This window comes from Aedes aegypti, chromosome 1 (genome assembly GCF_002204515.2).
Source record: "Aedes aegypti strain LVP_AGWG chromosome 1, AaegL5.0 Primary Assembly, whole genome shotgun sequence".
Lineage (NCBI taxonomy): Eukaryota > Metazoa > Arthropoda > Insecta > Diptera > Culicidae > Aedes > Aedes aegypti.
This window is the reverse complement of record NC_035107.1, coordinates 18,750,475-18,777,876: the sequence shown is the minus strand read 5'-3', so window position 1 is coordinate 18,777,876 and position 27,402 is coordinate 18,750,475. Positions and strand designations below refer to the sequence as shown.

At 36.8% G+C, this 27,402-nt stretch overlaps 2 protein-coding genes across 2 annotated transcripts; both read right to left on the bottom strand.

Annotated features, from left to right (window-relative positions):
• Positions 1–2,221: 2,221 nt before the first annotated feature.
• LOC5570403 lies at positions 2,222–4,106 on the bottom strand. Its single transcript, XM_021838645.1, has 2 exons — positions 3,885–4,106; positions 2,222–2,649 (listed from the first exon to the last, which is right to left on the bottom strand). Exons 1-2 carry the CDS (start codon positions 4,029–4,031, stop codon positions 2,269–2,271), a joined length of 528 nt encoding a protein of 175 aa, XP_021694337.1. The 5' UTR covers positions 4,032–4,106; the 3' UTR covers positions 2,222–2,268.
• A 3,036-nt stretch (positions 4,107–7,142) lies between these two features.
• LOC110674771 lies at positions 7,143–11,902 on the bottom strand. The gene is made up of 3 exons (XM_021839059.1): positions 11,650–11,902; positions 11,171–11,588; positions 7,143–8,301 (listed from the first exon to the last, which is right to left on the bottom strand). The coding sequence occupies exon 3, from the start codon at positions 8,182–8,184 to the stop codon at positions 7,207–7,209; it is 978 nt and encodes a 325-aa protein (XP_021694751.1). The 5' UTR covers positions 8,185–8,301; positions 11,171–11,588; positions 11,650–11,902; the 3' UTR covers positions 7,143–7,206.
• Between the last annotated feature and the right edge of the window lie 15,500 nt (positions 11,903–27,402).

The window sequence follows — 27,402 nt, the reverse complement described above, 5'->3', positions numbered from 1 at the left end:
ACATGAAAAAAGCGCGTAACTGATTAAAACACATTTTCGTATTTCTTCAAAAGTGATAAAAATCGAATGAAAATTAATTCATGCACATAACGCAAGTAATGTCACGTGAGCACCATTTAATCTGATTGAACAAAATGCATTGAAAAACGCATCGTTCTACTTTTTCCAATGAAAATGAATATTTCTCGAAAACTTATCCTAACAGACTCAAGTCAAAAAAGCATACAAATTTACTTTATCGATTCTACGTGTTTCGCAGACGAAATTATACACGTTGCACTCTGAACCAACTCGATTTTTCACTTTTAAAACGTTTAATTTCCGGATTTACAAAACGACGAAAGTAAGATTCTCAACTTTCGCAACCTAACCACTACTTTCGTCGCCCCGCTGTATGGAGAGACAAAGTGACTTAACCACGAATCAAAACAAAACACTACTTGAGCCGATTTTACACTGGTAGAAAAACGTCGAAAGTAACTGAATAAATCGGCTTATCATTTTGTAATATTTTTTTTGTGGGAAATAAAAGGAACTCCCTAGTTTTTGAACGCGAGCTTAATGTATGCAAAATTTAAGCGATGTACACGGCGAAAATAAATTAAAAAGTTGATTAATTTTAAAACAGTTTTAAAAGACAGGTTGTGATTCTTCTGAATTAATTTTCTCAAAATCATATGAAAATTACTTACGTCGATTTGAAAAAGTAATCGAGATTTAGTGCATAGAAAACTGTGGCCCTTTTTCCATGTTTGTCAGGAAATATCGAAGGTGCACAACAAAAGGAAACTACCGATTTTCTCGAAGCCTGCCTTGATTGTTGTTGGCAAGCTGGAGTTATCTTGCAGTTCAAAATAACGTTGTCTTATATTTCGTGTGTAGTATCGGTGCCTCCCCCCCAGATTATACCTGTACAGTGTTGTCAGCCATTTTTTTTTATATTGAACATCAAAAGACCCTAGGCACCATCTCGCACTTTGCTGCACATTCAAATTTTCAATCTTATTATTGCATGAATGTTACCTATTTTATTATATATTCTTGCAGCGTTGCCAACTGCCATAATAATTTCACGTTATAGGGGAAGGGGTGGTAAGATGAACACCTTAAGGGAATAATCTTGTTTCTGATAGAAAAAAGAGGAATTTTTAAAGTTCTATCGCACAACATTAAAAATATGGATATAATCTATAGCAGCGACATGGATTCAGACTAAAATTGCTAAATTTTCACATATTTTCATCGCTATCAAAAAGCGATGCAAATGTTCATTTTACCTGCACTATGTGGGTAAAATGAACAGCTGTTGGTGGTAAAATGAACACCACCGCATAAACGTGAGCAAAACAAATATTTCTGAAAAATTTAATTGTCCCACCGAAAATACATCCATTAATGATTGTAACCCATTCAAAAAGAATTCTAAAGGCTTCTGATTTGACATCATATCATAACGATATTCACCTCACTCAAAAACCTCAAGTTTTCCGAGCTTAAAGTTACGTCAGCTCTAATTTTCAAACGTAGTTTTCTAAAATCTCAATTTTCATTGATATTTTCACTTCAATTGACCTCCGTATCAACTCGAACACTCAGATTTATGCTCTAAATCGTTCGTGCGTGATAAAAATTCATCGGAATTTGTTTTTTCTCGGTAAAAGGAACGGTGTTCATTTTACCACCCCTGTTCATTTTACCACCACTTCCCCTATGTCATTAACTCCGCATGGTAATACCACAGTGATACATTTCGTTCACCTAACCCTATCATCTTGCTGTGGCTCATACCGAATAGGCCTCTGCACTGTTTTGATTTTGTACGGGATTTTGACGTTTACTGGCCTTGTTGTTTACACAATTTATGTAAGAAGGAAAGAGAGAGGTTGAGTTTTGTGCAGAGCCCTATTGTGGCAAAGTTATATTTACAGGAATAGTGTTGCCAGCAATGTTTTTTTTATACTATACACGTCTTTGATCCACTCTATCAGTACTGAACATCGACGTTTGTTTTGTTCTTGAAATTACAATTTCTTGTGGTTTATTTGATCTAATGGAACAGTGCTGCCATCAACCATGTAAATATGTAAATATGACATATCTAGAAGGTCCTCAAGTTTCTGAACGATTTTGGCATATCGTCCAATTTGATATCTTGAGAAGGTATTGATTATTTTTTAAAACGAAGAAGTGGTCGTAAAAATAGAGTAAAAAAAAACAATCATTAATAAAGTTTGAAGTGTATTTTGACAAAATCCTTAAATTCACTTTTCATTTCTGATAAATCGGCCTCTCGCAAACGAAATAGTACTCATCCCAGCAGTTCACCACGATCCACTTGAACCCATCCGGCGACCCTTCGTCGTTCTGATTCCCGAGCAGCACACATCGATCGTCCTTCCGGTTATCGCCGGTCATCGGCGAATCCGACAGTTCGTTCCAGTTGTGCCACACGAACCGGGTACCCATCGAGTGCCAGTGGAAGTTTCCCAGCTCGGCCAGATCGCTACCGCCGATCCAAAACGAGTTGTCTCCTGCCTTGTCCGTCGCTTCGATCACCTTGGCCACGACCGCTTGCTTTTCTGGCGAACCCACCATGACCAGATTGCGGCCCAGATAGTGGCAGTACTCGGTCGCTTTGAACCAGTTTGCCTGGAAAAGATTTCAATATCAGAGTAATACTTTCGTTTTCCCAATATGCTTTGGAAGCTTCTTCCAAGAAGCTTGGAAGCTTCTTCCTTGAAGCTTGAAAGCTTCTTCCTTGAAGCTTGAAAGCTTCTTCCTTGAAGCTTGAAAGCTTCTTCCAAGCAAATCGGATCGAAATCGAATCGAAATCGAATCGAAATCGAATCGAAATCGAATCGAAATCGAATCGAATCGAAATCGAATCGAAATCGAATCGAAATCGAATCGAAATCGAATCGAAATCGAATCGAAATCGAATCGAAATCGAATCGAAATCGAATCGAAATCGAATCGAAATCGAATCGAAATCGAATCGAAATCGAATCGAAATCGAATCGAAATCGAATCGAAATCGAATCGAAATCGAATCGAAATCGAATCGAAATCGAATCGAAATCGAATCGAAATCGAATCGAAATCGAATCGAAATCGAATCGAAATCGAATCGAAATCGAATCGAAATCGAATCGAAATCGAATCGAAATCGAATCGAAATCGAATCGAAATCGAATCGAAATCGAATCGAAATCGAATCGAAATCGAATCGAAATCGAATCGAAATCGAATCGAAATCGAATCGAAATCGAATCGAAATCGAATCGAAATCGAATCGAAATCGAATCGAAATCGAATCGAAATCGAATCGAAATCGAATCGAAATCGAATCGAAATCGAATCGAAATCGAATCGAAATCGAATCGAAATCGAATCGAAATCGAATCGAAATCGAATCGAAATCGAATCGAAATCGAATCGAAATCGAATCGAAATCGAATCGAAATCGAATCGAAATCGAATCGAAATCGAATCGAAATCGAATCGAAATCGAATCGAAATCGAATCGAAATCGAATCGAAATCGAATCGAAATCGAATCGAAATCGAATCGAAATCGAATCGAAATCGAATCGAAATCGAATCGAAATCGAATCGAAATCGAATCGAAATCGAATCGAAATCGAATCGAAATCGAATCGAAATCGAATCGAAATCGAATCGAAATCGAATCGAAATCGAATCGAAATCGAATCGAAATCGAATCGAAATCGAATCGAAATCGAATCGAAATCGAATCGAAATCGAATCGAAATCGAATCGAAATCGAATCGAAATCGAATCGAAATCGAATCGAATCGAATCGAATCGAAATCAAATCGAAATCGAATCGAAATCGAATCGTTATTAAATATCATGCATTTGTACCTTAAAATTTGGAACCACCATCGCTGTATCAGCGTCACATTCATGCGTAGCCATGGCCTCCTTATCCATCGTAACGATTGAAACTGCACAGGCGAAGACACTTGGCAGCACTAGAACTATGCCCTTCAATATGGAGGACGGTGCCATATTGGATTTGAAGCCGCGTATTTCACAATTCACTCGCCAACTGGAATGCGCCTACTGAGAGCCGTGATGCTGCAGACGGTTCCCCTAAGCAGGGCAGGCAATCTTCACCGTCTAATGGAAAAAGTCGTCGACGGAACTAAAAAAAGAATCGTCATCGTCACTCAACCAGCGTTGGATGACGATTTGCTGCAGTTGTCCGCCACAAAGGCTCGGCGTCATGACGAACAAATAAGCCTCCTTCGTTATGGTCGAATCTTCATTCGGAAGCTCTGAGCCGACTAAAAATATGAACCGTGGCGTCGATAGATTATGAGCCTTTATTGAAAAAATAAAACAAAAACAAAACAACAAAACATGTCCGGAATTGAACAAACGATCTCTGTATCACCAACGTCACGCGCTTACCAACAGAGCTATTGTTGAAGCTTGAGGAGTACGGGTTAAATTGCCAATACAAGCAATTCTGGGATGGCATTCGCCGTTTTGTGCATAGCAAGCGAATATACAATAAACGCCTCCTTCGTTTGAGAAAGGGGAGCGAACAGAATGAAGACAAAGTGGTTCGTTGACGATTTTGGATTGATGTTCGTCGTGCATTCTTTCGTCGATGACGAGACGACGACCTGCCAGAGTTATTATACTGGATGACGACGTCTTTTTTTATTTCGTCATCGCACTGTGACGAATCTGACGATTGCCTGCCCTGCCCCTAAGTCGTCGCCTGCTGAGCGCTGAAGATTAATGGCGTCCGATCGGTGCGAGTTTCCGGTCTACAACGGTCGCAATCTGATTTCCGATACACGCCATTGATTTGCGGCTATGTGGTTGACGTGTCGCTTGACCAGAGCCGTAGGAAATTAGATCCAATTTTGATTTGGCCCCCGGAATTGTTACAAGGATGCGTTAACAGCACCGCAATTACGTGGGTATCAGCAGAATTGGACTCAAGGTAATCGCATGTCTGTCGTCGGCGCCGGCAATGGACTAAAGCTCATTGAAAGCCGCAAAAATGGCAAATTTAGGCGCAATCCAGCTGTTCGAACCAAACTTTACCAGTCCATGTATTATCGAGTTATACGTTCTGTTGGCACGGCCTAATGGTTTCGAAGCATGGAGCTTGGAATTTCTCTTAATTAATTCATCTAATTATCGAACATACACATCTTTTATTCTCGCACTCGTTCTGAGTGTAGTTTTTTGCTCTAATATGGTATTATTAACAGTAGGCACGCAATTCGAAGTAGGCGTTGCGAGCGTGTTACTTCTAGCAAGTGCCTACTGCGTTCTTGTGCGCTTTGGTGACAGTTGCCAAGCAGCATTTATGCAAATTTAGTGCAGTTAGCAATTTAAAATGCTTTGACTGATTAATTAAATTGCGAGTTGATACTTCCAAAGAATATGATGCTCATCGTATCTGGGTCAAACAAGTCTCCACGAAAATTCAAATTTATGGCAAAACGTCGACCTTGGTCGAACACAGCTAGACCGAACAAATGTCATTAAGGTTTACCAAGGACTCTGCACCAACGAAAAAAGTAGGTGTACTTGTGGCCACCCTTCCATTTCACCTTTCTCTCTCTCCTCCGAGTTCGAACTGGGGACGGATGGATGGATTATGACGCACATGATTAAGTTTATTTCGGTGCTTTTGGTGGTCCACTGGGCCCGAAGCTCCTCAGTTACTGCTGCAGTGGAAGAAGGTTACGACGGTGTTGCTTCTTGAATCGGATTAGATTTTTTAGGGTACTCGCGAGTTCAGTGAAATCGGTATCATTTACTGTAAGAAGTGATCTGCGAAGTCAGTCACGCTAAGGCTATCCGCAGCATTGGCAAGGTCGTCAAAGTAACCGGGTAAGTAAAATCTACTAGGCTTGCTATGATTAATTAAAAGGGACACATTCGGCTCCTCCTATTGAGACTTTTGTTAGATTTCAATATCGGTTCAAATTTAACTTGATTTCGATTTCGATTCGATTTCGATTCTATTTCGATTCGATTTTGATTCGAAATCAGCCTTGTATATGATGTCTTTTTATTCCTTGTCAGCCAAGAACTGGTCTGACTCTAATCGGAATTTCTCGTCTATGGAAAACTCAATCAGCTGTTTATCATAAATATTTACACCATTCCATCGTTCTGATTGGTAGGCTGTGCTTTGAATGGGGGAAAAATCAAGGCCTACTGTTAGAGGCCTAGCGCCAGCTGATTAACCTTGTTGCCATACAGGCCTACTAAGATCGATCGAATTGGTGATGTGGCCAGGGAATTAGAATGTGGAGGACACGAGAAACAGCACTCTCACTTAATTGGGGATGGCCTTGGTATGGTTGTTTGGATGTAACGACACATGATTTCGAAGGAGTGAACAAACATAATTTCCGAAAGAAAAATCACCCACTTGACATCAAGGTGGTCAACTTGGAAATGTTTGTCAGGGGTGGTGTTTCCCTTGGATTTCAATGTCGCCATTGACTGATTTGTGGTTTCCATAAATATTTACGGCAGATGAGCGTCGCTTTTCCTAACATTTGCGTCCGATCACGCTTGCTCTATGGTCTAATCCACCGGTGTACTAAATTCACTCGGACTGAGAATTGTGACACTTGAGCGGGGCACGCTTCTGAATGACAGCTAGATTTTCTTATTGGAAAAAATATTTTTTGCTTCGAGTTCAGTTTACTCAGTTTGCTGCTCCCGAGTATTTTAGTTCCCGGTTTTGAAGCTGTTTAGTGCTGGTTCCAGGTTCCGGATTCATTTACATCTGTGATCCAGGCCATCGCCCTCTGATTCAGTACTGTGGTAAGTTCCGGCAGGATCAAAATCCTTTCAATTTATAACATCAAACTCTGTTTTTAAACAGCTCCAGATGGGACTGACTTGCGATTCACGGCAGTGTAATAGACTCAACTTGCACAAATGATGCGTACGGAAAACGTTTTTGATCCTAAATAACTGGGCCAAATGAAGTTTTTTCACCTTTACCTACAGTAAGCATTAATTGTTTATTGTTTTTGTAATGTCATCTCATATTTCATGGAATAATTCTAAACTCTTTATGTACCAATTATTGTTTTTATTAGAATCAATTATTACAGTAAATGTAGAAATCTTTTCTCTTTATTGCACTTCGTTTGCTGGTTTTAAAGGTAAATGTAGGTTTTACATCAATGCTTTTTTATTGATTATCTTTTGTGTAAAAATTACCTAATAATTCCGGCATGATAATTTTTTTAAAATATAGATGGCTTCGTTCAACGCACCTATTCCATAATTCAAAATGCTTTTGAATTTTTAAAATCACGCATTCTCGCTTGCTCCACACCACAAATAGGCCAAAATCGGCATTGGTAAGGAATATCTGTGCCTGCACTTGATAGAAGTACTCGTGGTCTGGATTAAGTTCGATTTGTTCTCCATGAAATCTAAGGAAAGAATTCGGCTTACCAGCTAAATCGGAAATCGACAGTTGCTTATCCAGATTTGATTTGCTGTCAAGTCTGAATGGACATTTGATCTCAACTGCGAATTTTCCACAGCATGTACATGACCCAATGGCATCGGGTGTCGCTGCCATATATGGATATTCACAGTTAAGAAAAATCCCACACTCACTAACAACGCCGTTTTGGTGATCAGCAGCCCAAAGTTTTATGAGATGTTGGCGTGCAAAAGGTTCATTACGCCGACCATACAGTGTGGCTGGAGTTTCAAAATTAATCCCATAAGGATGGCAAATTGATCTTAAGGTACATCTTTTTGGCGGTGGAAATTCGTTGGAAGCATTGACAACACTTTTCAGAATGGACGCAGTAATTCTTCCAATGCGAACCCAATTCCACAGATCTGATTTGAATTGATCTCGGGTGCACTGTTCCACCCACTCTACTTCGCTAGCGGATAGTTCCAACCGCACTTCCTTTCCAATCATCCGAAGCTCTTGCAGTGTTTTAAGTTCGTTTCTGAGGTCGAAATGTCCCTGAAGCAATATGCTTTTATTGAGGAGGATATCATCTGGAATCCACTTTCTTTCGCATTGGTTGCAATGGAATCTCACTCGGTCACATTTCGATTGCATCACCATTGAGTTTGCCCCATCAGATTTCAAATCATCAAGTAGGTTTAGAAAATCTTCCCGCGATCGAGGTGTTGGCATGTCGTAAAAAAATTTTGTCGTCTTGCCGTAACTTACATCTTTCACCTGTTTGTATAAATCTTCTCGAATTCGTTTCGGTGGCTGGCGCCAATAAGCCGGTAAATCTGTAACGGTTACCTGCAAAATAAAAAGAAAAACAAACGGTGTCTGAGAATTTGGAAATATTTTGAAGAATTGGTCCTCATCAAAAAACAATATTATAAAACAAAATATATTCAAGTGTTCAGTATGAGACATTTTGGTGTGTCAAAATTAAAAAAAAGTAAAAATACCTAATCTTTTCATAAAAATCGTTATAGGTAGATAAAAACTAAATAAAAAAAAGAATCAAATATTTTTTGATAAGGAATCAAAATACAAATTACAGTCAACATTTCATAACTGATTGTGTTCTATAAATCATAGGGAGAGCTAACTATATTTCCATATTCTGAAACATCGTATAACTTCAAAGAATTGTTCATTCATAGAATTGTTGTATATTAATGATATACAAAAAGCAAGCAGCGACATTTCTCAAAATTTTCACGCTTCGAATTTTAGATTAATATTAAATATAACTATCACTACTACTAATAATAATAATAATACTACTACTACTACTGCTACTAGTACTGCTCCATTATATATATGGTAAATAAAAGGAGAACACTAATCTAAAGAATAGTCCCACTTAGTTTAATTTTGTGAAGAAAAAGTATACACAAAAATTGTGCAGAAAACGTTTGACAAAAGTGCACGTTTGCTTGATAGATCGGATCATCTTGTATTCGGTATAATTGTTCTACAGGGAATAAGTGCACCGACGACAGCATCAAGATTCGACGTAACCCTGAGCTGCTATCAAACGTTGAAGGAGCGTGCATACTTTTGTTACGGTCCAATTAGGGGTGAAATTGACAATGAAGTTATAACTACAATTTTATCGTAGTAATTTTACATACCCTTCGGTCAGTCGATTGCGCGTGCAGATTAGCTAGGTAGTATAGCACGGCGCTTACATGAGAGCATGTTTCACTGCACCCTGCCACACAGTCACAGTGAGCAGCAAGGATACCACCCGATTTTTTGATAATGATCCATGGCCGCAGCACTGATTCCCTTATTCTCATAGAATGTATAACCTAAAAACGACAAAATAGGCAAATGGATTTTCTTCTAACTACTAAAATATATATAATCGTATAAGTTTTTTTTTATAATTCTCTAGTTTGACTGCACATTTCAAACTAAATTAAAAAGGGGACTTTTTTTAATTTGAAGTTGATTTACGTAAATTTAAACCACAATTTTCTCACCTTACCGACGACCACATAATTTCCGTTTAGAAGTTTACCGGACACGGAATTAACAAAACCAGCTTCATATTTCTTGTACCCTTCCAAACTCCTATTATTCTTCATGGGGTTTCCCGTGTACGGTGATCGGAAGTCAAGTAGGTACTCCACCACATGACCTGTAGTCACGTTGAATGGTAGGTCATTGTTTGGGAACCCAAGAACGTATGGATCGTTGAATCCAATTTGTCCGATCTTCTCTATATATCTCTGGAACACATTCGGGTTATTCCTCGGTAGATTACGAGCGTACACGGACAATCGGGTGCCCGTTAATTGTAAGTTGTTCACTTGTATTTTACCTGAAAAGAAAAACAAATAATCATCCAAATTTGCGTCTAATTAAAAAACAAAGTGTGTTATAGTAAACTCTCCCGCTGTTCAGTAAATCGATGCAATCTTTTTTAGTTGACCTCTCTAACTCGATATTTTCATGAAAACTTAAAAATTGTATGTTTATAATTCGTATATTGTCTACTGTTTGCAAATCGAATTGCCCATTGTCCCGCGAAGATCTTGAAGACTATTTCCATATCTGGCCTTTTGGCTGCTCTTCCAACTTGATTTTTGAACATTCCAAGGCTTGTAGTTATTCTTTAGATGCTTCAGTTTTGAATTTACAATGTCTGAAATTCTTAACATTATTTGTTTGTTTTCCTCAATTTGATTCATTTATTTTTCAGTCATTCAAACGTTTTGTTTTTCAAAATATAGCTAATGTATTTCATTATTAAATAGCTATAATTGAATTTATAGCAGTATTGAACAAATTTGGTCGATAAAAAGGTAAAGGCCAATTGGCCTATTCTGGTAATTTTTACCAATCCTTTGAAACTGCTGATCATACTGATTAATTTGTGAGTGAATTTAGATTTGATCGTAAACAAAATTATTGGAAAACAGAATATTATTCAACATGTGAAGTGATTTAAACAAAAATAACGCTGCAATATATTAGATTTTTGTTTAACTGTATAGTCATCTTGGTGCACCATTACAAGTGGAATTTCCTTTGCAGTATTGAACTCTTTATCATAAGTTCTTCTCTATATAGTTTTAAATAAAATCATACTATTGAATGGGGTGGCTTACTTCACTTGCATTTAAACGATAGTTTCCTTATGTGGTCCGTATTGCTCCGATCACCCCTAGACTGGTTTTGTGTTCTATTACTCGATACCTCCCTAATTCGATGGTCCCTTCAATATCGAGTTATGGACAGTTGACTGTAATTGCCAGTATCGATTGAAGACAAGTGGTAAAACAGGATATTAATCCTATGAATATGTAAAAATCTTTAATTCCTATTATAAAACCTTGAGTGGAACAGTTATGGAAAGCAAATCGTTTTGATTGCAAACGAAATTATAAAATCACACTTCATTTTATCGCAGCTAAATATGAACATGAAAAACTATTAAGAAACTTGTTATCACCTGCTAATACTTTGAAGCACCATGCTAGAGACCAACGGACTGGCAGTGGAAGCCCAGTGACACAGCGGGAAAACATATCTCATGAACAGCTTTACGAGGGAATCGAACCCACGGTCTTTAACAAAATGTGCCTAAATGCCTAACGATACTAATTACACGACTTCTTAAATTATATATATTTAAAACAAACATTCAATAATAGAAAAAACTTACTCATAGCAGAAGACTTCGACAGTGGTTCTAGATTTTTCCGACACGAAACGGTAAACGCTGACCTGCCGGTGGTGAAGGAAATCTGGACCAGTTCCTACGCGGTAACAGGCGACAGTAGGGGGGGTGATGAGATTGATGGCACGGAAGCAAAGGCTGTTGGTGAACTCTGGACTGACGACAGAGATAGGTGGCTGGATCTAGGATCTCTGTGATTTCCCGTGCAATCGGGCAGACAACCGCAGACGCAATCCGGATCGTTCGCGGGAGGGTGATAGCTTTCTGCTGACGGAAATCTGCAATCGGGTCGACAACCGCAGACGCAATCCGGATCGTTCGCGGGAGGGTGATCGCTTTCTGGTGACGGAAAATCAGGTCGGCAACTGCAGACGCAATCCGGATCGTAAAAATCATAATGGAGCTGTTTAAAAACAGAGTTTGATGTTATAAATTGAAAGGATTTTGATCCTGCCGGAACTTACCACAGTACTGAATCAGAGGGCGATGGCCTGGATCACAGATGTAAATGAATCCGGAACCTGGAACCAGCACTAAACAGCTTCAAAACCGGGAACTAAAATACTCGGGAGCAGCAAACTGAGTAAACTGAACTCGAAGCAAAAAATATTTTTTCCAATAAGAAAATCTAGCTGTCATTCAGAAGCGTGCCCCGCTCAAGTGTCACAATTCTCAGTCCGAGTAAATTTAGTACACCGGTGGATTAGACCATATATTTTTTTTTTGTACGTGTCATGTTAATGACAGTTGAACAATGTTGCCATAGCATTTTTCGTGTCACACGAATTTCTCTTCCGAATAAATTTAATTCATTTATTATGATTTTGATTTGTAAATTACCCCAAGTTAATAAGGGCAATTATTTGCAGGAAAGCTCACGCAGACGATGTTCAGCATAGTGCGTGACAATTTCGACAACAGTGCCGTGACAGTGTTGCCATCGGACAGCACCAGCAGTGATGAAGCGTTCTTTGTGATTCCCAATCGACGACGAAATCGTGTCGCGGAACCGGTCCGAGAAAAAGAGCAGGCCGTGATTTTGGTGAGAAAAACTCCTGAAAGGGAATCAGTGTTGCTGAAAATACAACTACTGGCTCCGAGTGACGCCTGGTGTGAGATAAAGGTAAGTAACTCATAGTTTTTAACGAGTTCGCCAAAACGGAAACAGCACGAAACGACTTCCCCTCCTTTCTCATATTCATAAAGTTGCGTGCCGTTTCTCACGAAAGGGAGGAAGTGGTAGTTATTCCGGCAGGAATCGCAAGTGCGGCCATCGGATGCGCGCTTCTTCCTTGATTGTTTTGTACTTTTGGTTAGGTTTGGTTGGTACCGCCTTCGAGCAGTGCTCCCAGCACGAACACGTATGTTCGTGTTACTGCCACCATTATCAGCGGGATTTTATCTTTTCTCCGGTTTGGGGTAGCTTATTAAAAACTAGGTCAAGCTGCCACTTCCTACTTCTCGGATAAATATCGTGCTGCGAAAAGTTCCACGTTATATTCCCAGTGACGGTTACTGGAAGGGGCTATTAAAATTAATTTCCCCTAAACATACACACACGACAAAGCGCTGCTTGCTGTGACGTGTGACAGCCGCAAGCCAGCCAATGGAATGCTTTCGTTAGTCGAAGCAAAATGTTCGGTTCCGACGTTAAAAACCTATTAGTCAACGGCGGCAGTGAAAATTTGCCATGTTTTAACATTGCAGAACTTTCCAGCCGAATTGAAGGTCTAACTTTTTTTTTGTGGCCTGATGAAAAACTTATCACATACTTTCACGCAAATGTCACCGTTCACTGAGCGACAGTGGATGGAAAGTAGGCTGTGAACAAAATAGGCCACTTTATTATCAAATTGAATAATATGACGGAAAAGTAAACGGTACTTTATGTTTCATTAGCGAATTTTGTGTGGCGTGAAACGACCGAGGTGGTGAAAGTTTCATTTGATGACTGCAATGATTGAATCACGGACATTGACAAGCAGGTGTTGTTCTTTTATATTAGTTCTGACAAGACATTGTAACTTATTATCAAAGCGGGCAATCTCTCAGTAACAAGAGACCCCTCGAGCTGGGTCTCAGGGTCGGCTTGCTACTGGGTAAGCTGAGGGGCTACGCGACCAAAGTTGTGCAGCGTACCGTCACCTGACTAGGGCTATTGTAGTGTGTGAATTGAAATAACTTGGTGGGAATCTCTAGGGTTTTATTGGGCAAACTGAACTATGTGGATTTTAGGGTTATCTGGTACTGGTTTATTGCAAGCTACTAGTTTTTGTGGGGGTTTTGTGAATAGTTATCAAAATGTTCACGTACCGGTACGACTTGCTGCTTCTGGTTGCTGCTGCCGACGACCTCTTGATGTCCTGCGAGCGCTCGCTGATGCTGCTAGCAGGCTGATGATATCCTGCGGCTGGACAGGTGGTAACGACGACACCGTAGACGTAGTGCCGTTGGGGTTTGGCTAAGGCGTCGTCCCTCTTTGACGGCAATCGACACGGCCCAGGACGGTACCGGAGTGACCGTGCCGAGAGGGGAAAGCTCCTTTACGGTTAGGGGTGAATACCCCGAGCTGTGGACCTCCTTTATGGTTATGGCCGAAATGGCCAGAGGTCAGCGATGATCCTTGACGGGTTAGGCTTAGCAGACTTCCGTCTACTAGGCCGAAACGTGTGCTGCTGGTAGGCCACGCCACACCAGCCAAGATGGCGATATTTTAGCGGTAATGAAAAAGGTCCTGTGAGGGTAATGGGAGGAGTTAGCTAGCCGTACTAACTTTCTAGCCATTAGTTACAGGCATTAGATTAGAAAAGATCATACCTGACGAAATACACTTTCTCTCCCAATTTGTACGGTTACCACTCACTTTAATTATAGCTTTAAGGACACTTTCAAAAATGCACTTGAGCACACGCACGCCTTTTTCAGAGTGAAGTGATGGCGATTCTAGAATTTGGCTTGACCCTCTTGTCTGTTTTTCCTCCCCTCCCCAATTTCCTCAATTGTGGGTTGGGGGGTTGTTACCACCTGTTGCGTGTAATACGCCTGCTGGCCCACTTATCGTTTATGTTTGTACTTGTACCCACAGCTTGCATGCAACTTTTTCATGTTTATAATTCAAATTTAATAATTCTTCTAATTTACTAACAATCATATTTTATACATTTTGACAATCTACTAACATTGATAACATTTACTAACCCTTTAACTACTAACCCTATACTAATCCAACACCACTGAACACTAGAAACGTGACAGTATACAAATAAAAAATAGCACGAATTAAAAAAGGACTAACAATTTGTAACAAACGGTTACAACATCGTTGAGTTTATTTTGAACTACAGAAAGTCTTTTCTCACGGTCTATACAATACCAGTCAACTAACCAAAGCGAACCTGTGTCATTAAGCTCTTACCCCTCTCAGCTTAAGCAATCCGTATGACCTCACGCAGATGCAGTTGGTTTTACGATCTTCATTGGGCAAGCAAAATGCAACATCTATTCCTCTCTCTCTGCTCTTTGGCTATCAGTCAAGAGCCCCTAAAGTTTGGATATTTTTAGATAAAACGCTGAATGCAATCAGAGGCGATCAATTATGATGACCGTCTGGATTTTGTCGTTTGACAGCTAGTCGATAAGATTGAAGAACGATCTGATAGCTTAGCTGTCAAACGACACAATGATTTCGGCGACCATTATTGCTCGTAAAACGAATGATATTTATTTGTATCAAATCTTCTTTTTGGTATAACGTCCCAACTGAGACAGATCTTGCTTAGTTAGGTTTTTCTGGGTCGCAGATAGCCGTAGCAGTAAAAGTGCAGCTATTCAGCAAAACCAAGCTGAGAGTCGTGATTTCAAGTCCCGACGGTCGAGAATCTTCTCGTAAATTTTCTCGACTTCCAAGGAAATAAAGTATCTTCGTACCTACTACACGATATGGTCGGTGTTCAGACAGACCGGACTAGATCATATTTTGGCGCTTTAAAGATACTTTAATAACTCCCTCAATTTTGTTTTTTTCGATGCTCTTTTGATATAGTTGTATCATCAAATACATAAGTTCCATTTGGTATTGCAGCGAATAACGAAAATATATTTTTTAATATTTTGAATGCCTGAGGTACGTTTAATTGGAACCATTAGAAAGCACTTGGTACAGTCTGTCTAAACACCGACCATATACACATGCAAAAATGGTCAATCGGCAAAGAAAGCTTTCAGTTAATAACTATCAAAATGCTCATATGAATACTAAGCTGAGAAGCAGGCTCTAGAGATCTACAAGCAAAATGCTACAAACATTTGATGTAATTTGAGCTTTCGGTCAATGTCAGTCCAACAAGGTAGAGAAAGCTCAGTAGCCATTCTGTTCATATTTACTTTCTCGCAGCAAACAAAAGCAATGTTGTGACAGTTCTCACAACAAAAAAAGAAAATTATGTCAACATTATACTACTACGTAGGCATTTAGATTGGTCTCTATCCTAGTTGGGACGTAACGCCAGAAAGAAGAAGTGTTTTTTTTTTAACAAGACATCATTTTGTATTTATATTTTTGACAAGCACGGTGAAACTGACTTATGCAGGGTCGTAATAGTAGTTTACGGAACAAGTTGCAGAATGATGATTTTTACAGCACGAGTCGTAAATTTATCCTATGAAGCTTGCCGAGTTACGTACAACATTTTTTGAAATTTCGTAGTACACCACTTGAGGGTATCAGAAATTATATCAGAATGCATTCACCATTATTTAACAATTTCTGAAAAAATGTTGTTTAATGATTCATTACGCAACTCAAAACAGTTGCGTAATGAGAAAGCGTTGCGTAATGAATCATTACAGCACTGGTTTCAGTTGCGTAATGACTAATCTCGCACTGCATACATCAGTGCAGGAAAGTGGGCCGTTTCATGACAGATTGGCGTGATGAAAAACAGCCTATTATTGGGTCATTTAATGAAGAGTTCCATACTTGACAAAACATTATTATTCCGGAAATCTTTTGGAAAGACTTACCGCATCAATGCAGTTCAACTATTTGGAATTCAATGAATTGTTGAAAGCTAATGGCATTTTAAGATTACACACGGCAGTTCGTTGCATGTTTCAGATTACTTACCATATAATGTTGGCCAGAGCTAGGTTCTTCAGATTTCATTTGAGAGTTTCTTGCATTTTTATATTTTATTTTACTAAAAAAGCAGTGAAAAGTCGGTAGTTGCTTTTACTGACTTTTAGAGATGAGTTCGGCAAAGCCCAAAAAGAACAGAACATGCAGTTCAGATAGCTACGTGAATCTATCTTCTTCTATCTTCTATCTTCTATCTTCTATCTTCTATCTTCTATCTTCTTCTATCTTCTATCTTCTATCTTCTATCTTCTATCTTCTATCTTCTATCTTCTATCTTCTATCTTCTATCTTCTATCTTCTATCTCTATCTTCTATCTTCTATCTTCTATCTTCTATCTTCTATCTTCTATCTTCTATTCTATCTTCTATCTCTATCTCTATCTTCTATCTTTCTATCTTCTATCTTCTATCTTCTATCTTCTATCTTCTATCTTCTATCTTCTATCTTCTATCTTCTATCTTCTATCTTCTATCTTCTATCTTCTATCTTCTATCTTCTATCTTCTATCTTCTATCTTCTATCTTCTATCTTCTATCTTATCTTCTATCTTCTATCTTCTATCTTCTATCTTCTATCTTCTATCTTCTACTTCTATCTTCTATCTTCTATCTTCTATCTTCTATTCTTCTATCTTCTATCTTCTATCTTCTATCTTCTATCTTCTATCTTCTATCTTCTATCTTCTATCTTCTATCTTCTATCTTCTATCTTCTATCTTCTATCTTCTATCTTCTATCTTCTATCTTCTATCTTCTATCTTCTATCTTCTATCTTCTATCTTCTATCTTCTATCTTCTATCTTCTATCTTCTATCTTCTATCTTCTATCTTCTATCTTCTATCTTCTATCTTCTATCTTCTATCTTCTATCTTCTATCTTCTATCTTCTATCTTCTATCTTCTATCTTCTATCTTCTATCTTCTATCTTCTATCTTCTATCTTCTATCTTCTATCTTCTATCTTCTATCTTCTATCTTCTATCTTCTATCTTCTATCTTCTATCTTCTATCTTCTATCTTCTATCTTCTATCTTCTATCTTCTATCTTCTATCTTCTATCTTCTATCTTCTATCTTCTATCTTCTATCTTCTATCTTCTATCTTCTATCTTCTATCTTCTATCTTCTATCTTCTATCTTCTATCTTCTATCTTCTATCTTCTATCTTCTATCTTCTATCTTCTATCTTCTATCTTCTATCTTCTATCTTCTATCTTCTATCTTCTATCTTCTATCTTCTATCTTCTATCTTCTATCTTCTATCTTCTATCTTCTATCTTCTATCTTCTATCTTCTATCTTCTATCTTCTATCTTCTATCTTCTATCTTCTATCTTCTATCTTCTATCTTCTATCTTCTATCTTCTATCTTCTATCTTCTATCTTCTATCTTCTATCTTCTATCTTCTATCTTCTATCTTCTATCTCTATCTTCTATCTTCTATCTTCTATCTTCTATCTTCTATCTTCTATCTTCTATCTTCTATCTTCTATCTTCTATCTTCTATCTTCTATCTTCTATCTTCTATCTTCTATCTTCTATCTTCTATCTTCTATCTTCTATCTTCTATCTTCTATCTTCTATCTTCTATCTTCTATCTTCTATCTTCTATCTTCTATCTTCTATCTTCTATCTTCTATCTTCTATCTTCTATCTTCTATCTTCTATCTTCTATCTTCTATCTTCTATCTTCTATCTCTATCTTCTATCTTCTATCTTCTATCTTCTATCTTCTATCTTCTATCTTCTATCTTCTATCTTCTATCTTCTATCTTCTATCTTCTATCTTCTATCTTCTATCTTCTATCTTCTATCTTCTATCTTCTATCTTCTATCTTCTATCTTCTATCTTCTATCTTCTATCTTCTATCTTCTATCTTCTATCTTCTATCTTCTATCTTCTTCTATCTTCTATCTTCTATCTTCTATCTTCTATCTTCTATCTTCTATCTTCTATCTTCTATCTTCTATCTTCTATCTTCTATCTTCTATCTTCTATCTTCTATCTTCTATCTTCTATCTTCTATCTTCTATCTTCTTATCTCTATCTTCTATCTTCTATCTTCTATCTTCTATCTTCTATCTTCTATCTTCTATCTTCTATCTTCTATCTTCTATCTTCTATCTTCTATCTTCTATCTTCTATCTTCTATCTTCTATCTTCTATCTTCTATCTTCTATCTTCTATCTTCTATCTTCTATCTTCTATCTTCTATCTTCTATCTTCTATCTTCTATCTTCTATCTTCTATCTTCTATCTTCTATCTTCTATCTTCTATCTTCTATCTTCTATCTTCTATTCTTTTCTATCTTCTATCTTCTTATCTTCTATCTTCTATCTTCTATCTTCTATCTTCTATCTTCTATCTTCTATCTTCTATCTTCTATCTTCTATCTTCTATCTTCTATCTTCTATCTTCTATTCTTCTATCTTCTATCTTCTATCTTCTATCTTCTATCTTCTATCTTCTATCTTCTATCTTCTATCTTCTATCTTCTATCTTCTATCTTCTATCTTCTATCTTCTATCTTCTATCTTCTATCTTCTATCTTCTATCTTCTATCTTCTATCTTCTATCTTCTATCTTCTATCTTCTTATCTTCTATCTTCTATCTTCTATCTTCTATCTTCTATCTTCTTCTATCTTCTATCTTCTATCTTCTATCTTCTATCTTCTATCTTCTATCTTCTATCTTCTATCTTCTATCTTCTATTTCTATCTCTATCTTCTATCTTCTATTCTTCTATCTTCTATCTTCTATCTTCTATCTTCTATCTTTCTATCTTCTATCTTCTATCTTCTATCTTCTATCTTCTATCTTCTATCTTCTATCTTCTATCTTCTATCTTCTATCTTCTATCTTCTATCTTCTATCTCTATCTTCTATCTTCTATCTTCTATCTTCTATCTTCTATCTTCTATCTTCTATCCTTCTATCTTCTATCTTCTATCTTCTATCTTCTATCTTCTTATCTTCTATCTTCTATCTTCTATCTTCTATCTTCTATCTTCTATCTTGGATTAATTACGCTTTAATAGAAAAATCACTATTAAGGCGAGCAAACACCTTTTAAACTCTTATATTTTGCCCATCTTGACAGATAGGCCTATTTCGTCTGCGACTTACAGATTCTTCCAGTGTTGAGTGCTCGACTTGCATAATAGAGCGAAGATTGTTCACCTGTGATCTATGATTTTCGTAACTATTTGATGACGTGCAATCTTGTTTGGATTTGGTGGGAAAATGTTGGGGAAAAGGATTGTGTTTACTACGAGTATACCCCATTAGGCATAAAGACGTTAGGCATAAGGACGTTCGGCATAAGTATGTTAGGCATAATGGACGTTAGGCATAAAGACATTAGGCATAATGGATGTTAGGCATAAAATACGTTAGGCATAATGGACGTTTGGCATAAAATAACTTGCGTGTGTGTCATTCAAAAACTCTTCTCATATCAAAAATTGTTCAGGTCCATTTACAAATTCCATTACGTTCATGGGGGTGGGTGGGTGTCTTTAAGCTGTAACAGCTCATAAAAATAGTGGAAAATTCACACAAAAAGCGATACGAGGGGGTGGGTCAATTGGCTAGTTGTAAATTGCAATTTCCGGTGTTATGAAATTTGACAATGAATCGATGATCGATTCATTTTTATTTGCAATGTGCAAGTGTTATTTATTTCTAGAGATGTTTAGTTTGGTGAGTATATGCCATTTTTTACAATTCTCTTACATATTTGCGTTAATTCTAAAGAAGAGAAATCTTCCATATAATTATTAGTACTTATAATGCAAATAATTAAATTGAAGACAGCAATCTAGAGTCAAGCCAAAAATTCATGTTATGATAGGTTACATTATCTTCAACAATAATATTCTGGTAGTGTGACGCCAATATAAGCGTTACATTCCCACTCCGAGTATGCTCGTCAATTTAATGTGGTGAAAACAGTTTTTTTGCCTCTTCTGCCAACAATTTTCAATGGTTTTCAAACATTTTTGATGAGCCACATTTGAAAGCGTTGCCAAAAGCACCTTGAAATTCGACGCGTTTGAATAGTAAAACTGGATATCAAGTCAATTTAACAGTCAAGCTCAAATTTAGCATAACACAGCATTCAGCATTGAGCATGGCGTTCATTTTATAATGGAAATATTTACATCTACAATTCCAATAACTATTAGAACAGAAAGAATCCACAAAACAGCATATTATTGGAAGAAGATGCCTTTCTCACAGCCATTAAATTGACCGTAAAAGTATAAAGAACATCCTACGATTTAAAGAAGGGAAAATGTATGATTAAGAGCAATAGTGATATTAATTTTTTAATAAGTAAGTCTCGAAAGAACAGTTTAACTATAAAAGAAGAAAAAATCCTGATTTAAACATTGGCAGCACTTACTCCAATAATTTTGTCGACAGTATAACTATAAAGAAGCGCCTTCAATTTAAAGATGGGATAGTCCGTCAATAATATTTGTACAAAAGATGAGCAGCAGTTACTGCGTCGTTCATATTCTTGGCATTACTCCACAACCCAAGCTTTTAGCTTTGTGTTCTAGGAACATTTCCACAGTTATTAGTCAAATGTTTGCTCTGCCAAAGTAGCAATTTTGCATTCTTATTTGTGCAACGACACATTAATACGTCTGCACTTCATGGCCAAGGATCCTGGATCGACTTGGAACAGAACTAAAATACCTTCAACATGGCTTTACTCTATGGTCACAGAAGTTACCACAAAGCTAATGAAGGCTGTGGTAACGAACATGAAGAACGAATCGAGCAGCACGCGCACTGTAAAGATGAGCGAACCATTCTAGTTCAAGGTTGGAGAGCAACTGACTCGATGCATTACAAAGCATTCGGAATGGTACAAGTCGGCGATGGCGATGTGGTGTATTAATGTTTATAGACGCTCTACCACATCCCCCTTTCCCTGAAAAATGTTATTATAGATAACATTGATAATCTTTTTGCTTTAATTCAAATTGCTGCCATATACTCAACACTGTTTTTCTGCAATCTATAAAACAATCCATAACTTATATACTTTAGATATGTTGTTTATTCTAACCTTCAGGTATCGCTTCTAAATCACACATTACTATCATATAAGTAAACGATTTAAGGTTTTCAGTACAGTACATGTGTTCTTAGGTGTTTGTTCAATCTTCGATCTCCATTTCCTTTCGTAAAAATAGTTATTTCTATTACATTCAATCCTTAAATAATTAAGACTAAGCGCAGAACACCGTGTCGAACTTGATTCGATATTTTGCTTAAACCACGGCTAATCAATCATAACGTGTTTAGTTTTCAAATACTTCGAATCGAATCATAATATTAGAATCGCAAGAAGTAGAACAGAAAAAGAGTAAAACATTGATTAAATTAATAAATAATATCCAAGTATTTATATACTATTATTTATATATTTATCCAAGTATTACAGTATGGAGAATATTTCGCCTTCGATGTTCAATAAATGCACGTTGAAATATGGCAGCAGTAGTACTATTTCCTATTATCACGAATGAAATCTAAGTACACTTAAATATTGTTGTTTATAGTTTTTACTCCAAGTTGTTTTTTAACAACAACCAAACAAACTATGATCTGAATTTATGATCATTTCACAACATGTGAACTCATTTCTCTCTTATAAAACACTAGTGGTCCCGGCAAACTTTATCTTGCCATCAAGTAGGCTGTTGAAAACCGCTATGGTTCGTCCCCTAGAAAATGGCAGTTCCGTTCACTCTCGTTTTTCCGTATTTTCCCGGTTAATATCCTGGGATTTTTATACACACAAACTCGTAGGAACCCGTGACAAACAAAACGGAGAAAGAATCATTCAGATCCGCTAACCCGTTCGTAAGTTATTTCGTGACATACAAACACCATTCCATTTTTATTTATATAGATAGATTACAATCTACCATTTTTGAGAACTGCCATTCATCATTTGAGACTCTACATTCGATTGATTGGGAAGATGAACAACGAATAAAATTTATTACTTTAATTAAATTAAATGTTAATACTAAATATTGCCTGCTTTCTTTTATATTCTCAAAACCACATTTAAACAGTAATGATGCAAGAAAAATAAAAATCTTTCGATGTAAATAACGCAAACGCTCACTTCATTGCAACTAAAGCCACATGGTATTTTTTTTTATCACATCAGTAAAACCCTAAGGCTGTTTGTTCTATTACTGCCTTTATCAACGAGGCGTTCAACCCTCGGCTGTTTCACCTGGAAGGTTTCATGTTGTCATGAACTGAAACAAAAACGTGCTGCTGAAATTATTGTCAACCTTGAAGTGTTAATTGATCTTGAGCTTTTACTACAATAACAAAATGAAAGGAATCGACTCTGTAAGGCAAACTTGTATAGCACGCCTAGCTTCAAGGAAAAACTACTTCGTCGCAGCAGTAATCTTTTATTTTTCTTTCTACGTCCAGGTATTGTTTATCTAGTTGGTCAAGCTCTGCATGAAACTGTTCTTGTCAGGAAGCCTTTAAAAACGATACATTTTTTTACAGTTTAAATCTTGACGTTTCGAAACAATTCGGGCAATATACCTCACCGGTAGAGGAAAGTTCATCAACGTTGAATGTTTTCAACAACATCTCTTCCTCCTTGTTTCTTGTCGTTCAGCAGTATAACTGTTTGTTACAGGAAAATGTACATGATAAGCTTCGTTTACAATGAGGATAGGACATAAAATTTTACGCTAAAACATGACTTAAGAGGTTTTTAGAATTGTTATTAATTCAAAAAAAAAAAAAACATACATGAGCGATAACCTTAATAACATCAACCGATAATCATAATAACGTACAAAAAAAACTTCAATTTTATGAAAATGAAGTGGTACGTTTTGCTTCGTTGAGGCATGCTACAGCAAGTTACCCCAAATTGAAAGTTTGACCTCAGAAGCTTTCTATGGAGAGTTCAGTTTCGATGCCAGTTTACCGTAATGTTCCCGTGCTATATAAATTTTCAGTGTCTTCAAGAATACAATGCCTGGAGTTAGCGTATCCAGCTGCAGTGTGAACGAAGCTTAACGCAAATCATTACTGTTACACTTTTGGCCACAGCTCAATATTTCGGTATAAGGTTGTTTTGACTTCCATTTGTTGAAACTGTGAAATGCTGCGTTGCATTCAATATTATGAAGAAGAGTTTTATTTATGTTTTTGAAAACCAACTGTAGAAACAAAACTTTCATACACATGTTAATCAACATGACGAACTTCAAATTAGAGCAGATCTCATTTAGTTGTGATTTGACAATGAACAAGTTTAATAATAAACATTATGTTGTTTTACCCTCTTTTAATGACCTTCATCGATTTACTCATCAGCACTGATAAAAGCACAGATCACAGTCCATGTAAAATGTACACCGTCAATGGGGCTTTGGATTCCAAAGTATGTACTCGCAAGAACTATCGCTTATTTCTGTTGTTGTTATTCTTGATTAGCGTTTATGTAATGGTGAACGTACAAAAAAAACAACATCTATTATTGTAGGATTTTTTTTAATCATTTACTTATTACACATATGTTTATGAATATAGGTAGATCTAACAGATCTGTGTGATTTTTTTAAAGACATTAAGAAACCACAACGGTTTCGTTATTCAACAGCATTGTTTTGTATTATATCTGTACTTTATACTATAGTAAATGATATTTAGCAAATATAGTTTTATCCTTACAATACCATATGTTGTATTGCTTTTTTTTCCACAATTTTATGGTGTTATCAACCCACAATATGTTATTCTAATTACATGCTACAATGTTTATCTATTGTCTTTTTACTCAACATCGATTTGATAGTTTGAATGTTCTCCATCTATCTTGCAAGAGCGTTTTTTTTTTCTTTTTTTTTTCTTCCGCATTCAATGAAGATCATCTTATTTTTATTTTCGTATCATACAAAAGCATTTTGTCTTTTCACCTGATTTTTATTTCCGCATCATTTAAGAGGGGATTTCTTTTTCGCATAATCCAAGTTCGATCATCTGTTATTTTTTTATCATCTAAGAACTTTTTACTTTCTATAGCCCCACCATCTTCCACCAATAACGATCATTTGATATTTTCTTATCGCATCATCTCATTTTGATTTTCGCACTTCCAAGAACTTTTGTCTTTTCATCACATTCTCGTTGTCGCATCATTTAAGAGCGGCATGCTCTTTCGCATCATTTAAGAGCAATCGTCAGTGTTTTCATCATCTCAGAACCTTTTTTTTTCCTTTCTATCGCATTACCAAGGACGATCATTTGATATTTTCTTTTCGCATCATCCAAGAGCGATCATCTCATTTTCGTTTTCGCATCATCTAAGAGCTTCTTGTCTTTTCATCAGATTCTCATTGCCGCATCATTTTAGAACGATCTTCAGTTATTTTTTCATCATCTTAGAACTTTTATGTTCTTTCTATCGCATTACTAAGAAGATCATCTGTTTTTTTTCTCACGCATCATCCAAGACCGATCATCTCATGTTCATTTTCGCATCATCCAAGAACGTGTTATCTTCTACCAGGTTCTGATTGACGCATCATTTAAGAGCGGATATCTATTTCGCATCATCAAGAACTTTTCTTTACATCGCATCACAACGTACAATTATCTGATATATTTTTTTCCTCTCGCATCATCCAAGAGCGATCATGTCATTTTCATATCCACATAATACAAGATCATTTTTATCTTATCATCATATCATCATTTTCGCATTGATGATTGAATGATCATTTAAGATCTTCTCGAATCATCTAAGAGTAATCCTATCGTTTTCATTTTCGTATCATCTAAGAGCGATCATCTGACAGTTTGCTCGATTTTTCCCTCGTATCATCCACAAGAGCGATTATCTCATTTTGGTTTACACATTATAAAAGAGCATTGTTTGTTTTTTTTTCTCATCATTCAAGAGTGGTAATCTGATCGTTTTTTTATCGTATTTCAATTTTATTTGTATTACCATTCTTTCCTATACATCATTCAATAGCGATCAAATGATTTGTTGCTTCAGTTAAACGCACTTCTAAATAAAATGCTTGTTTTTATATACAACCGTATAGTCCAAGGTTGTGAAACAGTTTCTCGCATCATTTGAGACTAATCATCTGACTCTTCATTTCTCATCATTCAAGAGCAAATTCCATGTATTTAGGTTATTTATAAATCACCTTATTTTCCATCTCCAATATTATTATGTATTACAAACTATATGACCATTCTATGAAATATTATTACACATCCTGAGATGTTGGTTATCTGTATGACTCTTCCAGTATTATCTCTGGACATAGCAATCAAATTTTCAAGAAATCATTTGAACCATACATCAAGAATACTATTGTGTTTCTCATGCTTTCAATACAAACACTTGTGTCAATTAGCGGAAAAAAAAACATGATTTCGTCTAGTTTCTCATATTTCTAACCCTTTGCGCACGAATCAGATATGCATTTTAACAAGGAACTTGGAAGTCGAATGCCAGCCACAGTGAGGTTCACCGCGCACTTTGATATATTTTAATTTCTCTATGGAAATTCATTTTGGTCTAGTTCACTGAGTTGAAATTTAACAGCTTCAGCTTAGATTCGCTCTATGCAGATTATCTTTTCAGTGATGTTCGTTTCAGTTACAATGCACGTGTCGAAATACGATACTGCATGACACTGAAAATAACTCATTTTATTTTTGCTCATTCAAAATCAAATTTAAGACCAAATCACTGCTTCATTTGAGGCATTGATGCATTACAGTAGATGTTTTGATAAACTTCACTTTTCAAATTATAAATAACTTACCTTGAACTGTTGGTTGTTGGACCAAGAACATACCTGACTGCTGTGTTAATCGGGTGAAACACTCAATCATTCACCATATTATCATTATTTTTGCCAATCACACATTAAGCCGTGTTTGCAACATCAGCAGTGCATAAAACCCGGAATCATCTCACTATTGTGATCTGCCACTTTTGTCTTTGTATACTTGACCTTGATTCTTCACTACACAGCTGTGACCTTGAACGCGACTGTAGGAAGAACGGAACAAACAAAGCAGAAAAAAATATCGGATCACCACAGCCGATCTGTTTCTTTCCTCTCACAGCGTGGCGGGTTCGTTCACTTTTCCCAGCACATACTTCCCAATCGCATATGTATTTCTACTTCCAGAATATTTTCTTTTTCACCAAACACTCTATTATCTTTACTACGAACATCCCATCCTCGTCGCCATTTTGTGGTAACGAACATGAAGAACGAATCGAGCAGCACGCGCACTGTAAAGATGAGCGAACCATTCTAGTTCAAGGTTGGAGAGCAACTGACTCGATGCATTACAAAGCATTCGGAATGGTACAAGTCGGCGATGGCGATGTGGTGTATTAATGTTTATAGACGCTCTACCACAAAGGCAATTGACAGCATTTTCATGCTAATCATTTTATCAAGTTTTGTCCTAGAAATTGACCTCAAAGGATTCACAACTTTGGGACGACTGCAAAGCAATCGTATTTCAAAGAACACAATTTTGATCTTTGAAGCTCTCCACAATTACCAAAAAAAGTCAGCTCACTTTTCACACAAATAATTTCATTTTTTGTATTTTGAGAATTATGCCTATAGTCCATTATGCCTAATGTCCATTATGCCAAACATCCATTATGCCAAACGTCCATTATGCCTATCGTATTTATGCCTATCGTACTTATGCCTAACGTCCTTATGCCTAACGTATTTATGCCTAACGTCGTGCACCCGTTTACTACATCTAAGTTGTCCTCTCTTATAGCACTGCGAAACACGTTTTTGTCTCAAGCACCAAAAAAAAAACGCTATTTACTTAAGTAAGGGTTGCTGAATCCTGGGAGGGAGGCACCGATACCACACACGAAATATGACACAACACTTTTCCAAATTGCAAGATAATTTCCGCTCATCAACGACAATCAAGGCAGGCCTGGGGAAAATCGCTAGTTTTCTTTTATTGTGTACCTTCGATCTATCTGGATAAACTTGGAAAAA